Source organism: Littorina saxatilis, linkage group LG17 (assembly GCF_037325665.1).
Source record: "Littorina saxatilis isolate snail1 linkage group LG17, US_GU_Lsax_2.0, whole genome shotgun sequence".
Classification (NCBI taxonomy): domain Eukaryota; kingdom Metazoa; phylum Mollusca; class Gastropoda; order Littorinimorpha; family Littorinidae; genus Littorina; species Littorina saxatilis.
This window is the reverse complement of record NC_090261.1, coordinates 30,835,341-30,853,174: the sequence shown is the minus strand read 5'-3', so window position 1 is coordinate 30,853,174 and position 17,834 is coordinate 30,835,341. Positions and strand designations below refer to the sequence as shown.

Genomic DNA, 17,834 nt, shown 5'->3' with positions numbered 1-17,834 from the left:
GGAGTCTCAGGAGAGAGATAGAGGGAGGAGGGGGGGAGGGGGTTAAGAAGATTGTAAAAAGAGGCAGAATGGGAAGATGAGACAGACACAGAAGGAAGAAGAGGAGGGGGAGGGGGGAGACAGAGGCAAAGACAGAGATAGTAAAGCAGAGATACAGAAAAAATATATTCTAGCGGAGACAGAGTCAGAGATTGAAACGGATTCAGAGACAGGATAGCCAACAACAACAACAACAAAACCTAACTCCTTTGCACATGATTCATCATAAGGGAGAGACATTATTTTCATAACTCCATCTTTGAGTGCAGTTTTGTTGATCAGATGCTGCAAGAGAGATTACAAATGTCTTTCTAAAGGGTCTGTCAGACGCCGGGATCACAGTCGATGGTTTTATGAAACCGTTTGCCAGGTGCACTTCTCTTGTGGTTACTCGAGCGTTCTGAGATGAACACATGTCCAGATGTTTATCTGGATGATATTTGTTTAGATTTTTTGCTGCTGGCTTGTGTGTGTAACCCGTCTGCTTGTTTGGTTCGCCAGTTTGTCTATGTTTTGTCTGTTATCACACAATCCACAACAATAACCCAACATTTTTTTTTTTTTTTTGGTGTGATCGGCGATTCGTAGCTTTTTTAATTTTTTTTTATTTACTTCATTTATTTTTAAGGTTTCATTCTTGAATTTGAAAAATAACCAGTATAGTCTTCCCGTTTCGGATTTCTTTCCACGCTTACCTTTCATCTGGAAGAAGTTCATGTTCTGGATGGTATGAATGCAGGGTGTGTTGTCCAGTGTCAGTTCAAACTCCGGAGACACCCGGGGAGCGAGCTCCATCTCCTTGTTGAAGTTGATGTCCGCCATCGACACACGGTTGATCAGACCAGGAGAAACCTGCAACAAGAAAAGAAAAAAGAATGGGTGTTCATTAATGATTGTTGTGCGTATGACACATGCGTACAGGGATGGTGGCTTAGCAAATCGAAAAATGGGTTCCTCCAGGGTAGGCTAGGTCCCCGGCGAGATCAAGGGGCAGTGGCTCTGTTACGGTGCAAGGGGCGAAGCACAATATTTGAAGCCATATTACATGAAAGAAAATGTCAACAACAACAAAATAATATTGAACAAATAAAATAAAAATCTTCAAAAATGTCCACCTGACCCTTTGTTATCCGGAACCCATTTTCAAATCTCCGGAAGGGAATTTTCATTTCTGTTTGTATCGAGTGACAAGGAGGCGTTTTAGTGGTCAAGGTTCAGTTTCAGACACCTGCGTGGTATATGCAAGACCATAATTATAGTCTTTCCATGCTCTACTACACTCCCGTATGGGATTTCATGGTGTAATGTCCAATATATTTAAGCGAAGGAATAAAAACATCTATGTGTGAATGGTAACATGAAGAGCTGTACTCAAAGAGAAGAAAAGAGAAGAGAAGAGAAAAGAAATGAAAGGGAAAAACACAGAAAAACACAAAACATCACAACTCAACGCAACACAACGCAATACTCCACACAACAAAATGACATTTATGAGCATTCAATCGACTCGATAGGAATCTTTGCATGGGCTATTTTCATGGCAACAGAGCACAAAACAACAAATCAAATGAAGTAACAAAACAAAACTGAATCACATCTCCATTAAGATCCTACCCCCCCCCCCCCCCCCCGCCCCCTATCTTCCAAACCCGCCTACCACCACTCTCCTACCCCCCTCCCCCCTCCTCCACATTCACACAGACACACTTTCCCCCATCAGACTTCCCCTTGCGCAACGTCTGTTTCTATCATCTGCTTGTTAACGTAATAATTTAAAATAGACATAAAACACACACAAAAACAACAACAATATAGAGATGCAATCGTGTCTGTATGTAACTGTCGTGCTCTCTGAGACGCAATCAGATATAATCACGAACTCAGACGATCAAATCGTAAAAGCCAGGAGATGCACGTTTCAATCTTGAGTAATGTGCATTCAGATGCACCCGGATAGCACCCAAACCTGTCTATTAAGATGACTGCCGGATAGCAGTTTTGAGCAAATTTATACTCAGCGGGCGAGACTCTTAGGTAAAGGGCAAAAACATAACGTGTAAACTACATTGAAGTCGCCATCAGATAAAAGAGAAGCCATAACACACATCATGTCATATCAAAACTTTCGCTCACGTCAAAACGAGCGGAACTACGGAAAGTTAATTACTGATTAGGAGGAGGAGACGGTGGCAAAAGGAGGAGGAGACGGTGGCAAAAGGATGAGGAGACGGTGGCAAAAGGAGGAGGAGACGGTGGCAAAAGGAGGAGGAGACGGTGGCAAAAGGAGGAGGAGACGGTGGCAAAAGGAGAAGGAGACGGTGGCAAAAGGAGGAGGAGACGGTGGCAAAAGGAGGAGGAGACGGTGGCAAAAGGAGGAGGAGACGGTGGCAAAAGGAGGAGGAGACGGTGGCAAAAGGAGGAGGAGACGGTGGCAAAAGGAGGAGGAGACGGTGGCAAAAGGAGGAGGAGACGGTGGCAAAAGGAGGAGGAGACGGTGGCAAAAGGAGGAGGAGACGGTGGCAAAAGGAGGAGGAGACGGTGGCAAAAGGAGGAGGAGACGGTGGCAAAAGGAGGAGGAGACGGTGGCAAAAGGAGGAGGAGACGGTGGCAAAAGGAGAAGGAGGAGAAGAACTAAGTGGCTGAACTTTATTTTACAAGGATTTATGGAAGAAGAAGGAGCGAGAAAGAAAGGAGAACATACTTTCTGAACTTCATCTTACACGGATAACTGCTTTATTTTTGTAAAATCTGGAGGAGCAAACTTGTGAACACTTACGACTCTAAATGACCAAAATGGAAGAAACATTCTTCGACGAAGAAAAACACAGAAAGTATTGTGGACAATTCCACGACTTCAGATAAACAGCTGCTGATACAAAAAAAACTAAGGTTTCTCTCTCTCTCTCTCTCTCTCTCTCTCTCTCTCTCTCTCTCTCTCTCTCTCTCTCTCTCTCTCTCTCTCTCTCGCTCTCTCTCTCTCTCTCTCTCTCTCTCTCTCTCTCTCGCTCGCTCGCTCGCTCTCTCTCTCTCTCTCTCTCTCTCTCTCTCTCTCTCTCTCTCTCTCTCTCTCTCTCTCTCTCTCTCTCTCTCTCTCTCTCTCTCTCTCTCTCTCCCTCCCGCCCTTCCTTCTGAGCAATATGATGATCGTGTTCGAAGCAGTCATTAATGTTCTTCTTTTCAGTACAAGCCTTTATAATTAAATATTTTCATGGCATACCTACCTTCAGGGCAGTGATTGCACGAGATCAAACACGAACGTTATAGAACAACGAATGCTTTCATGTGTACTAAACACACTCTTCACATCTGAAACTTCTTGAAATCATCACCTCTCAAGAAAAATGTCCTCTTAGCATTCGACCCTGCAAGACGACACTTTCTCACTGAATAGTGATGTAAAATAAAGAGAGGTTATATTTTTTCCTCAATTTTCTCGTCCTTAAAAGTTCATAACCCAATCAGCGCCAGCTTTAATCGCCAACATTAAACCTGCAAACGCTATATACAATATACGAAATGTTAAAAGCATTTTTATTTCATCGCTGCACAATGCAGGCCTTTCACAGCTTCAAGTGTTCTCATATTTGTGTAAAATCTGGAGGAGCAAACTCGTGAACACTTACGACTCTAAAACGACTTCTTCAGCAATAATGAGAGGTTGGAGAAAACTATTTTCGAGTCCGTAAAAACGACTTGTTGTTTTGCGAAGTGCTGGCGCGCCTGTTCTCTGTGCGTCACAGAAGATATTGGTGTTTGAAGACTCAACAACTGACTACCTGGAACTTCAAAGGTACAGTTAGGGTCGGATTTCGAGCATACTCCATCAGGTAGAGTTTTTTTGTACTCCATTCTTTGTCGTATTTGTTCGTTCTTCTTTGTGTCTCTATCTTCCCAACCATTCTCTCTCTTTCTCTGTCTGTCTGTCTGTCTGTCTGTTTGTCTCTCTCTCTCTCTCTGTCTACCTCTCTGCCCCCCCCCCCCCCCTCTCTCTTTCTTTCTCTCTCTCTCTCTCTCATCACAAATGCCTATACATTTTTAGGCATTCCCAGACATGCCCTTTTCTATCTGTTTGTCTGTCTGTTTAAATCTATCTGTCTCTCTCCTCTCTCACTTTCTCTCTCTCTCTCTCTCTCTCTCTCTCTCTCTCTCTCTCTCTTTTATCCTTGTAAAATAATGTTCGTTCGTTTGTTTGTTCTCTCTCTCTCTCTCTGTCTCTCTCTGTCTCTCTCTTTTTGTTTCGGTATCTCTCTTTCTGTCTCTCTCTGTCTCTCTCTCTATCTCTGTCCCCCCCTCTCTCTCTCTCTCTGTCTCTCTCTGTCTCTCTCTCTCTCTCTCTCTCTCTCTCTCTCTCTTCTTTCTCTCTCTTTCCAATTAAAAAACAAGTCGCGTAAGGCGAAATTACTACATTTAGTCAAGCTGTGGAACTCACAGAATGAAACTCAACGCACTGCATTTTTTCACAATGACCGTAGTCCGCCGCTCGTGCAAAAGGCAGTGAAAGTGACGAGCCTGTTCAGCGCGGAAGCGGTTGCGCTGTGCTGCATAGCACGCTTTACTGTACCTCTCTTCGTTTTAACTTTCTGAGCGTGTTTTTAATCCAAACATATCATATCTTTATGTTTTTGGAATCAGGAACCGACAAGGAATAAGATGAAATTGTTTTTAAAACGATTTCGGAAATTTATTTTTAATCATAATGTTTAAATTTTTAATTTTCAGAGCTTGTTTTTAATCCGAATATAACATATTTATATGTTTTTAGAATCAGAACATGATGAAGAATAAAATAAAAGTAATTTTGGATCGTTTTATAAAAATAATAATTTTAATTACAATTTTCAGATTTTTAATGACCAAAGTCATTAATTAATTTTTAAGCCTCCATGCTGAAATGAAATACCGAAGTCCGGCCTTCGTCGAAGATTGCTTGGCTAAAATTTCAATCAAATTGATTGAAAAATGAGGGTGTGACAGTGCCGCCTCAACTTTTACAAAAAGCCGGATATGACGTCGTAAAAGACATTTATCAAAAAAATGGAAAAAAAAGTCTGGGGATTGCATACCCATGAACTCTCATGTAAAATTTCATAAAGATCGGTCCAGTAGTTTAGTCTGAATCGCTCTACACACACACACGCACAGACACAGACACACACTCATACACCACGACTCTCGTCTCGATTCCCCCTCTATGATAAAACATTTAGTCAAAACTTGACTAAATGTAAAAAGGACATAATCCAAATGATGTAAAACCACTGGTGCCAGGTCCCCAAAACCAATAAATCAGAAAGCAAGGAGAAACACACACTCCCACTGATGTATGTAATGCATTCAAGTCTTGACACAGCATGTCTTCATAAACCAAACCAGGTATAAGACTCTAATCCCTCTTTACTAGGCGTTTGCATCATGGAAAGTGAATTTTCCCCGCAGCCTCCGTTGTTTGAAACCAGCGGATCGTGATGGGCATGGGAGCCTTCCCTATAAAACACAGGGCCTACAGATTTCACACGACTGCACGCACGGACGAAATATTTCGTATGTCATTATATTTATGCCCGTGTCTTAATACTGCAGTCTGACAACGACATAGGAAAAACGTGTTCTGACACGAGCCTAATCCTAATGCTAATCCGTGTGTGACACGGATGTCTCGCGCTATAGAGATTCTGCCCCCTGTGAGATTCAGTCGTGCTGAGTGTTTAATGCAAACCTACTTGCCAGAAACATGTCAGACTGCGTCCTGAAGGACATAGTGTCCGCAATTAAAGGTACATGCATTTTGTATCATGATGACCTGAAGTCAAAGTCAAGTAGAATAACCTAATTTTGATATCTGAAACATGACGGAATCAATCACGCATCTACCGTTCTAGCGCCCAAGAGGACCACCTGTCGTAGGTAAAAGGTGCGTCTGTGACTCTTGTAAAACGCCTGCTTTACATCCCCCTCCCCCCCCCCCCCCCCTTTCTCTATCTCTCTCTGCATCCCTTCCCCCTCCCCCCCCCCCTTCTCTCTCTCTCTCTCTCTCTCTCTCTCTCTCTATCACAACCAATTACCCCCACCCCCTCCCAAATCATCGCAACCACTTACATCAATAACGCCGTCCTCTCTCAAGATGAGACAAACGTCAATAAAATACAGATCCCCCGAGAACGAACCACTTGGGAGGGAGGACCCGCTGACGACGCTACAAGTGTTTGTCTGTCTGCGGATGCTCCCGGACAATACATCACCAACGCCCACCCCAACATCGGCTGACCATGTCCTCCTCCCTACCCCCTCTCCCCCCCCCCCCCTACTCCCTACCCCCCTCCCGCCCCCTTCACCGGTCTCTCATTTGCTCGGTTAACAGTCTAGGCCGGGTTGCATAATTATATACTGGTGCCAAAACGGTTCTCTGTAAAAAAATTTTTAAAAAATCTCTTTTATCTGTATGATTTGTCATTGTAAGTTGTCATTGATAGTTTTAACGCACACACACACCTTAGTTAGGGAAATCTTGAAAGATGATTACAATGATGACAATAATCAAGAGTTAATGGTATGCCACCATAAAGAAGAGCTGAAAGTAAAATTGCAATTTGTTACAGTTACATGTATGAGTGATAATTGCAAATAACTGCACAATAATTGCCGTTACCTTGCATGCTAATTCAGAGATAATAGATAAGATTTTTTGTGACAGTAAGCTGCCTCGTGCGTGAACCAAAAGCACAACACATCCACAAGGCAGCAACAGCATCGGTTGTTTGGTTCTGTGGCAACCTTATGCAGAAGAGTTTTGTTGGTGGGGGGGGGGGGGGGCTGGATGGGTGGATGAGGAGGGAGGGGGAGTTAGTGATAATTATACAATCACAGAGATACTCGTCAGTTATCACTGTTGGCACTATTGGAAGCAAGCCGTAATACCTGTTCCTCGTTTTCTCCATCCCTATAGCTCTTTTCCCTGGGTGAAATGTCCATCCGGTCGATTCTGCTCAGACTGGCTGCTCGATTCAGGGATTAGATCGAATGTGAATTATTGAACATCCACTACCGGGCTGATTTACCATTGTGTCTCAATGAGCAGGTGGTCGGCTTTCCTGACAGCGTTGATTGGGAAGGTTGGGATGGAGTGTGTGTTTTTGCTGAGTTAGCTTCAATTTTGCTGTAAACTTCAGTTATCGAAGAAGTGTTTAGAATGAAAGCATGAAGATGAGGGCTGTGAGAACTGACCGGACTCAGATATGCGACGACGGGGTGTACGGATGGTAACGCACACGCACGCACGCACACATGCGCGCGGCGCGCTCGCACCCACGCACACACACGCGCGCACACACACGCACACACACGCACACACACACACACACACACACACACAACCACAAACACAAACAAATACACAACCACACACACAACCAAACACACAACCAAACACACAACCAAACACACGGACACACTATTCTCGCCCTCTAAGCTTCATGTACAAATATGAATTGATTCTTGTCATCTCGTTACTTCCGTGTAGGACAATTAACAAGAGTATCTTCAAAGGGAACAGCAGTTTGATGTTTACACATTACAGGCCAAACTTCAAAGAGGAGATTTCTGAACTTAGTGTAAATAATTCAGGTTCTTACCACGTTGAGTGACATTTTGTTTTACAATGGATCAAAGAAATGTCAAACGAATGTGAAAACACACGGGCTTTGATTTTTGTTCTCATACATAAAATAGTAAATGGGGGTCTTAGTGGTAAAGTGTATTGATTGAGGAGATAGACATCGCAGACACGCTGTGCAGACAATATCATATTGTATTTTATACAGTTAGATTTGGGCTGGAAGCAACATGGAAAAAGCACCAACATATGGAAACATAATTGAACTAAACCAACGGCCACGAAAGTCCAAACAAATGTTAGCACTTTTCCTCCTTTCGGGTGAAGAATTAGAGATGTTTTACATTTCGTGAATCCCCCCTCTTCGGGTTTCATCACGTGCAAAGGTGGCACTATACATATTGTAACCCCCCCCCCCCCTCCCACCTCAAAGAATAACAAAACAAACAAAAAAATCTATCGACACAGCACTTCTTGTCTCGCCTACACACACGTGGAACACGCATTGCACTGCAAGTAGCAAGCACGCAAAAAATACCAGCCAAAAACCTGTGTCCAAAATATTTTCACAGCCAGTAAGTTATTTTCAGAGCGCAGAAATCCGAAGACAGTGTGGCGAGAGGAGACGGCAGGCGTTTATTTACGATGCAAGCAAAGGCAACGGTTGGCAGGCCCTACAACAGACCTGCAAGACAATCCCCATGACACTGGCTCTATCCTACGAAACACCTGACGCCGCGATAGGTACGGATCACCTTGAGACCTTGCAGAAGCCATCTTCGCTTACACCATCGTCATTCGCTCCATCTTGTATGGTGGCTTGCTAGTGCCAAACATGTTACTTAGATGGATACATGTCAAGTCTGTTTTCCCACTTATATACCTGTTAATTAGCGGCGTCTTGCAAGATAATTGTAATTACGGTTTTGGGCACGAACTTGTTGACTGAGAGGCAATAACACATGCAGGAAGAAGACAGTAATGTTGGCGCTACGACATTGATCTCAATTCGCAATCACATTTGGAAAACAAAAGCTGAGTTATTCTCTGATATCAACACATTTTGCTCTTGTTCCTAACGGGGAAAAAAAATCAAAACTTAACTGTATTTGTTTTGAAACTATTGGTGTTGCAACAGACTTTTAGTACATTCAGTGAAAATGACAAAGATGATTGTGTTATCTACACATTTTCCCTTGTGGCACAAGTATGCCGTCATACACATTTTCCCTTGTGGCACAAGTATGCCGTCATACACATTTTCCCTTGTGGCACAAGTATGCCGTCATACACATTTTCCCTTGTGGCACAAGTATGCCGTCATACACATTTTCCCTTGTGGCACAAGTACGCCGTCATACACATTTTCACTTGTGGCACAAGTACGCCGTCATACACATTTTCCCTTGTGGCACAAGTATGCCGTCATACACATTTTCCCTTGTGGCACAAGTATGCCGTCATACACATTTTCCCTTGTGGCACAATTATGCCGTCATACACATTTTCCCTTGTGGCACAAGTATGCCGTCATACACATTTTCACTTGTGGCACAAGTATGCCGTCATACACATTGATGGTTACGCTCTTGTACCTGTTGCCATCACGAACTGCATTTGCAGGTAGCAGCGTGGAACCAAAACTGAAACCTCTACCCACTACAGTAGATTCGTTGTACATTCTTCAAAGAGAGAAAGAAAACTAAAGACAAAAAAATCTGCCAAGGTGTTCCTTTTAATGTGTTTGCTTTTCCTTTGAGTTGGTGAACTGCAGTCTGAGGTTCTTGGGATTTATGCTGTGCCAATAGCTCTGAACACAAAAAGACGACACGAGGGGGTTCTCTTCGCAAGACTTGTGGGTGGAGGGTAAAAATAAGAGAAGAAAAAAGATGTGATGAGAAGCTGGAGGAGGAGCTCGAGACGAAGGGGGAAGAGATGAAGGAGGAGGATAGCGCGTGTGTGCGTGTGCGTGTGTGTGTGTGTGTGTGTGTGTGTGTGCGTGTGTGTGTGTGTGAGAGAGCGTGCGTGTGCGTGCGTGTGCGTGCGTGCGTGCGTGTGTGTGTTTGTGTGTGTGTGCTACCGTCCCTTTAGAGCATGTGTGCTTTGTGCAAGCATGTGTGTGTGTGTGCTTGCGTTCTTGTGTGTGTAGATGCGTGAAGGTATTTATAAACTGTTCGTTGCAAATACGCGTTGGTGTCGTAGCACAAAAAAAGTATAAACGCGTTACCCGATTGTTGTATGTTGCTGTGCATTCCTCTGATACAGAAATATATGTGATGGAAAAACAAGAGAGTTGGAAAAAGTCAGAAGTACATCACTCAAGCATCACAAATGGAGAAAAAAAATAAACAACAGAAACAAATACCGAAGTAAACACGTTTACCTTCCAAATACATGCAGTACAGTTTTCCCCTATAACATCGTCATCCTGCTTTGCTTTATGCTTTGGTTTAAGCGTGTTTTTATTAATTTCTTGTATACATGTTATATACAGTAACAACATTAAGAACGTTAACAAGCAGACTGCTTATGGACACGTTCCAAAACTAATAATCAATACACATTCTGATAACAAGACATGGCGAACAAGTGATAACTTCAACCCTTTTCTTTCAACATATTTCATAATATTTTATACAAATAAAGAGAGAAAGAGAAAGAGAGAGAGAGAGAGAGAGAGAGAGAGAGAGAGAGAGAGAGAGAGAGAGAGAGAGAGAGAGAGAGAGAGAGAGAGAGAGAGAATGCTTTGCTACATCTATTGCTGTCACTGTTAATATAATATCAGCCGAAGCGATCAGTTGACATAACGTAATCTTGTACAGCAGAAAATATTTTCGTATTCAAAGATATAGTTAAATCAGTATTGCCAAACAAAAGTGTTTTGCAATCCAGAGCGTACGTTGGTAGACTATTGAATAAAATGGTTCTATGTTCTTTACATTTTGGACAATGTAACAAAAAGTGTTCAGCGTCTTCCGGGCGTACTCCACACGTGCATTCTAAATTATCAGAGAGGTGTCGGTTAACAAGGTCTTGTTGCAAATCGTTCATATTTAATCTCAACCTGCTGTGAAATACCTGTGCCTTACGGTTGCCTAAATAATAATACTGTGGAACAACAACATCTCCATTCATCAAAAATCTGTTAAATTCACCAATTGACTGCGTTTGTCGTATATTTTCTGGAAGATTATTCCACAAAGCTGTCGTTGAAGGAAAAAATGAAGATTTACATAACTCACTTCTGCATAATGGAACCTTACGTTCAAGAGGGCGTCGTCTGTGGTAAGGATTTACATCGGAAACCAAGACAGGCAGTTTGGAATATAAATATGCTGGGGTTAAACGATTTACAATTTTATAATACAGCAAGAGTTTATGACGACGTCGCCTACAATAATTCGCGTCGAGATGCAAGGTCTCCAACTCGTCTGACAAACACTTCGTACAGTTATCCCAAATAACGTCCGCGTAATCAAACAATGGTAATATAAAGGATGTGTATATAACTTCAAGCGATTTTCTGTTTAGACGATACTTGAATAAACCAAAAACACGCAATTGACTTTCTACACTTAGCAATGAGACTTTTTATGTGGGAATCCCATTTACAATTACCTTTATGCTTTCATGTTTGCTATTAATTCACAGTGTATGTTGGCTTTGTTTGTTTGTTTGTTTGCTTAACGCCCAGCCGACCACGAAGAGCCATATCAGGGCGGTGCTGCTTTGACATTTAACGTGCGCCACACACAAGACAGAAGTCGCAGCACGGGCTTCATGTCTCACCCAGTCACATTATTCTGACACCGGACCAACCAGTCCTAGCACTAACCCCATAATGCCACTAGATTGCCAATTTTAAAGTCTTAGGTATGACCCGGCCGGGGTTCGAACCCACGACCTCCCGATCACGGGGCGGACGCCTTACCACTAGGCCAACCGTGCCGGTGTGTATGTTGGCTGGTTTTAAGCTTCAATTATCTTGCCCAAGAATAAACTCTTTTATTGAGAATACGTATAGTGCCCATTCCTTTGTTACTTAGTGTTGAAGTTTCATTCCGTATTTTTCAGTTCTTTTGATTTGTCTTTATGGAAGTTACCTTTTTGCACGGTACACATACAAACGAAGAAGAAAACAAGTCGCGTAAGGCGAAATTACTACATTTAGTCAAGCTGTGGAACTCACAGAATGAAACTCAACGCACTGCATTTTTTCACAATGACCGTAGTCCGCCGCTAGTGCAAAAGGCAGTGAAAGTGACGAGCCTGTTCAGCGCGGTAGCGGTTGCGCTGTGCTGCATAGCACGCATTACTGTACCTCTCTTCGTTTTAACTTTCTGAGCGTGTTTTTAATCCAAACATATCATATCTATATGTTTTTGGAATCAGGAACCGACAAGACATAAGATGAAATTGTTTTTAAAACGATTTCGGAAATTTAATTTTAATCATAATTTTTATATTTTTAATTTTCAGGGCTTGTTTTTAATCCGAATATAACATATTTATATGTTTTTGGAATCAGAAAATGATGAAGAATAAAATAAAAGTAACTTTGGATCGTTTTATAAAAAAAAATGTTAATTACAATTTTCAGATTTTTAATGACCAAAGTCATTAATTAATTTGTAAGCCTCCATGCTGAAATGAAATACCGAAGTCCGGCCTTCGTCGAAAATTGCTTGGCCAAAATTTCAATCCATGTGATTAACAAGAAGAGCAAACGCTCGATCGAGTCACTTTCGCAGTTCTGAATATTATATGAGGCATCAGATGGACAGGAAGAAATTGCTATTCACAACACAATGAGTCACGTTCACATAAAATTTGAGCCCGGTCACTTTTATAGTTTCCGAGAAAAGCCCAACGTTAAGTTGTGTGTTGCCGAACAGAAAAGGCTAGTTATCTCCCTTGTTTTTCTGATAACGTTCGTAAAAGGCTACAGATGTAAATACTTTGATGTAAAGAATAATCCTACAAAGTTTCAATCACATCCGATGAACTTTGTCAAAGATATAAAATGTCTAATTTTTCCTTTGACGCTGACCTGTGACCTTGAAAAAGGTCAAAGGTCAACGAAACCATCGTTAAAGTGTAGAGGTCATTGGAGGTCACGACTAAACAAAATATGAGCCCGATCGCTTTGATAGTTTCCGAGAAAAGATATAAAATGTCTAATTTTTCCTTTGACGCTGACCTGTGACCTTGAAAAAGGTCAAAGGTCAACGAAACCATCGTTAAAGTGTAGAGGTCATTGGAGGTCACGACTAAACAAAATATGAGCCCGATCGCTTTGATAGTTTCCGAGAAAAGTCCAACGTTAAGGTGGTGTCTACGGACGGCCGGCCGGCCGGCCGGACGGCCGGCCGGACAGACTAACACTGACCGATTACATAGAGTCACTTTTTCTCAAGTGACTCAAAAAATGAAGGTGTGACAGTGCCGCCTCAACTTTTAAAAAAGCCGGATATGACGTCATAAAAGACATTTATCAAAAAAATGAAAAACACGTCTGGGGATTTCATACCCAGGAACTCTTATGTAAAATGTCATAAAGATCGGTCCAGTAGTCTGAATCGCTCTACACACACACACGCACAGACACACACACACACACACACACACACACACACACACACACACACACACACACACACACACTTACACCACGACCCTCGTCTCGATTCCCCGTCTATGTTAAAACATTTAGTCAAAACTTGACTAAATGTAAAAAGCTCATAATAATTCTATGCAAATAAATGTCATGGTTTCCATCGCAACGCTAATTAACACAATTTTGCTCGTTAAATTTCCAATTCAACCATTGTTACAGATGTGAATAACTGTTCTCGTGCAATTTCCAAATCAACCATTGTTACAGATGTGAATAACTGTTCTCGTGAAATTTCCACTTCAACCATAGTTACAGATGTGAATAGCCAATGAGTAGGCTTATATACTGTCGAGTGCACGGCTGACACTCCCAATTATTTCTACACCAGGTTTCCCCTGAGTCTGTGTAGACTCTCTCTTTTTGTCCATGTTCACAAAGGCTATTAATAGTATGACATCCATCGACCCAAACATACGAAACAACCCTTTCATATAAGTGTCACAGTGACCCTCTTCAACACGTTGTTACAGGCTCATATAGCATTTCTTCAGCTCTGCTGCCATCCGTGCTGGCTACAATACGATTATACAGAACTCGGGCCAGTCAACAGTTTGTAACCACTGCTCAGTAATACTTATACATCCGCTACACCAGCCGTCAGCAACAACAAAATTGTAGAGTACTTGGTCAGTCAAGAGCTTGTCGCCACTGCCCAGTCAGAGGTAAGCGCGAGTCAGACCTGACAAACGCCTTTTAAATACAATTTGAGCCATTGTTGTACAATAGCACCTCCCTTGAAGACAATTGACACCCATCCCCTCCCCCTCCAAGCCCTGCCTTTCTTCCATTGGAAAAGTTAAGGGGCTTATTGTCCGTCAGGTCTAAATTGCCTATATTGGACATGACTTGGTTTATACGATAGTTTAATCAAAAATTTTTTTTTTAAATTGCTTACTTATAGATTGTTCGACCGGCTATTCGAGATTCATGTCCTCTCAAGACCTACTGGCCTAGTTGGGACATGTGCTGATGATACGCCGAAGATAGTGATTCATATTTTTAAATCGACTTGCTGAGAATTTCGAAGATTTTCAAAAGGGTCAACTTTACTCGAGCTTTCAAGAGTTTTTAATAATAATAATAATAATAATAATAATACGAGAATTTATAACGCGCACATATCTCACCACAAGGCGACTCAAGGCGCACTCATACACTGCCATTCTTTCGCATTAACAACTCATGCACACTCATACACATTCTTTCGCATTAACAACTCATGCATACTCATTATACACTTGACTTACGCATGAATTACATGAAGATAACAAGACAACAACACAAACAGAGACACGGCACTCAAAAGTAAGCATGACAAACAAAAGAAAATTTCAAATAATAAACACTGTTAACTCAGACAGAAAGAGAAAGGCAGATCTACGATATACGTACTACACCCGCCAATTGAAAACGTGATCCATTGTAGTGTTTGCAGGGAATACTCGAAGACGTGTAACACGCGACAATTGTGACAGAAAAGCACCTGCTTCCATGAAAGCCATTCTACTCATCCAGTGAGGGTTTTCTTATACAATGGTATTGCTGTACCCTGGAGTCTTGAAGCACCACCTGCCTCGCATTTCCTGAACCATTGTCTGATTCTCCTTAAAACTCGGCATCAGTCGCCTTGAACTCAGATATCATTGATGTGTGCCTTCAGTTCAGTTTAAAAAAGAGTATAGGAGCAGGGATGCACGCTAGATGATTGCGCTCCAGTACTCCCTCAAGGGCAGGCGTATTCGTAAAACCAACAAGCTATGCACGGGTGCGTGCACGCACGTGCTGGTTCGTACTAACTTTGTTCTCAATCTCCCTTTCCACGCCTTTATTAAAATAAAAAAAATCACACCAACTGAACTTAGTAAATTCTAAGAGCTATACATGAAAAGCAAAGCTAGGCAAAACTAGTTCCTGCTCCGTCGGAAGTTAACAAATCGCCCTCAATGCATTATGCAGCTATTGCCCGATGTATAGAGTGTCGAGACTTTAATTATTTCCTGTTCGTGTAATACCATTGCTCCTGGAAGTGCACTGAATACAAACTATAGTTAAGGTGTTTAGCAAGTGGATTTGAAAACTCAGACTTGCTCCCACATAAAAGTGTCTCGCGATGCGTTCCAAAATAAATGCTAAAATGAATGCTGTAAACAATCACACGTTTTGACACGTAAATAAATGTATACACTTACTTTCACCGCACACGAAACATGACTATTCCAGTAATTTAGCAACGGCAAATGCATTGAAACTGAAAACGGTACTAGATGGGGGCGGGGCTTAACGTGCTCACAGGTGACTTACCTATATAAGGGACATGTATGTGATGATAGGCTAAAACGAAGGCTTACTTGTCCCTTTATAGAAGGTTATGCCCTTTTACGATGGGTTCTACGGTATCCCCGAAACTTGTATAGAGTGGGTGGTTTGTTTCGTCACGACTGACTGGAAGGCAGATTACCCCGTAGACAAGGGGGTACGTAGCAGTGACGCATACGGGTGTGAATGTCACTGAGTTTTGCCACCCTCCCTTACACTTCAAGCTGTTAATTTAACACCTGTCTCACACACGGCGAACACCTCGGGGCAGATACAAGGGGAAAGTGTGCGGGAATGGGGGGTGGGGTAGGTTGTGGGGAGGGGTGTGTGGGGCTGAAAACACGATGATGTCAGTCCTCAGGGTGGACGGTTACAGGGGAGAAAGGGTTAATTCCAGGCAAATCTGGACTTCACGACTTTACTGCTGAATGTTAAGTCCGACAGTTACAAAACCCAGGGGTACCTACTGAAGCCCAGGAGGATTTGGGGCACTTGAAGTTGCGGAAATACCTCCCTGTCCTAGTTCTCTTGATACCTCAGGAATCCTCCCCCCAAATCCTCCCTGCCTTTTGTCTCTTTTTTCCCCTCCCAAACCACGCACGCGACATACAACAAAGAAACTGACGTCATCCTTTCTGTTCAGAACACGTAGGAACCTGTTAACTAACTTGAGATAATAACTCACAATGATTTTAGAAGAGAACTTACAGACGAGGGTCTTTGTACCAAAGGAAGTATTTTACTGCGAAAATTAACGAAGACTATATTGTATGATTGTTTTCTCCTCGGAAGACAATGATCGCCATCAACGCTTTGCGTGCACATCATTTTTAAAGTCCAAAATTGCAGTTGGCTTTCGAACACTATCAGTAAAATGTAAATGCTGCCTGATCTTTGTCGTTAGTTGGAGCAAGGACAATAAAAACAGGAAAAACTGCTGTTTGGAACAGTAACCTACATTCATTCACCACGGTCCCTCCCAAGCAATGCTTTCACATAGGGTTGCAAGCCCGGTCATTCAGGGGCAGTAAACAAGCGAATTAGATGCAAGTGACACTTTTATGATTGTTAATCTGTCTGCAGACCTTGCAACCTTAAAACTCCCCAGAGGTGGGGCATAGTATCGCATCCAAAACAAACGCCCGAGCAACATTACTGTGCACGCATAGATTTATTTCCTGTTGCGTCAATAAAATGTCATTTTCGGCGAGCCTATACTGATGATTTGCTCGTGCGGCCTTTTCAGCGCGTGAAGGCTATCTGGGTCAGGTGTTTCAATGGGGATGTGGGTATTGGTTTGATTTGTGTGGGGTGTGGGTGTGGGTGTGGGTGTGTGTGTGTGTGTGGGGGGGGGGGTAAGGCGTAACCATTGGTTTGGTCGTAACTGTGTTTTCCATTTTGACGCTATTGTGCAAATACGTTTGGCCAACCGAAATAAAATCCGAGCGTTTCATCGATTAATGATGAGTTCTGATCAGTCTTACTATTGTAAGTTATTTATAGAGAGAAGGGGTTGGGGGGGGGGGGGGGGGGGGGGGTGCGCGTTTCGGCAAGCGTTTATAGAAGTGCATATTTTGTGTGCCCCGGGAGGGAGAGCTCGCACATGTGAGATTATATTGGTGCATGCATACGCGCGCGCTTGTGTTTGTCTGCGCGCCTGCGGGTTGGATTTTGTCCTTGAATGACACTGCATTGACAACACTTGCCAACGAGAACAATGTTATTAACTCAATGGCCTCGCTCACTTTAATAATGCTGTATCCTTGCCTCTGTAAAGGGTGCAACCACATGAATAATTCATCGTGGAAATTCACTTGGATTGCCCAAATTAGGACAACGAAACGAGGAAAGCTAACAAAACAAATGCTATTTTGCATGAGCTTTTCTATGTGATAACATTTTTGTGTGAGTGCAACGCTAACGGTAAATCGCACATGCATACAACTAAGAGGTCAAAATGAAACAACCACAATCGTGGACAGAAGCGTGGGCTATACAAAGTGGCATCCGAACTCGAATAATCCCCACCTTGGAGATAAGCATATCAACCATGACCGTTTCTTCTTCGAGCTTTCAACAACTATTGACAGATGTCTAGTCCACTTTAGCCGAATCTTCTGTTCCCTCTTTGCGATAAAAGTTTGGCCAATCTTCAAGAAGTCATGACCATTATCGGAGCCCACTTGATGTAAT

At 42.5% G+C, this 17,834-nt stretch overlaps 1 protein-coding gene across 1 annotated transcript in view; it reads right to left on the bottom strand.

Annotated features, from left to right (window-relative positions):
• Positions 1-377: 377 nt before the first annotated feature.
• The window catches only part of LOC138952758 (E3 ubiquitin-protein ligase TRIM9-like), a 36,442-nt gene continuing 18,985 nt past the window's right edge, over positions 378-17,834 (bottom strand). The window contains exon 3 of the mRNA XM_070324478.1: positions 378-891. Within this exon, the coding sequence (XP_070180579.1) occupies positions 484-891 (408 nt within the window). The 3' untranslated portion in view covers positions 378-483. The remainder of the gene's footprint in view (positions 892-17,834) is intronic.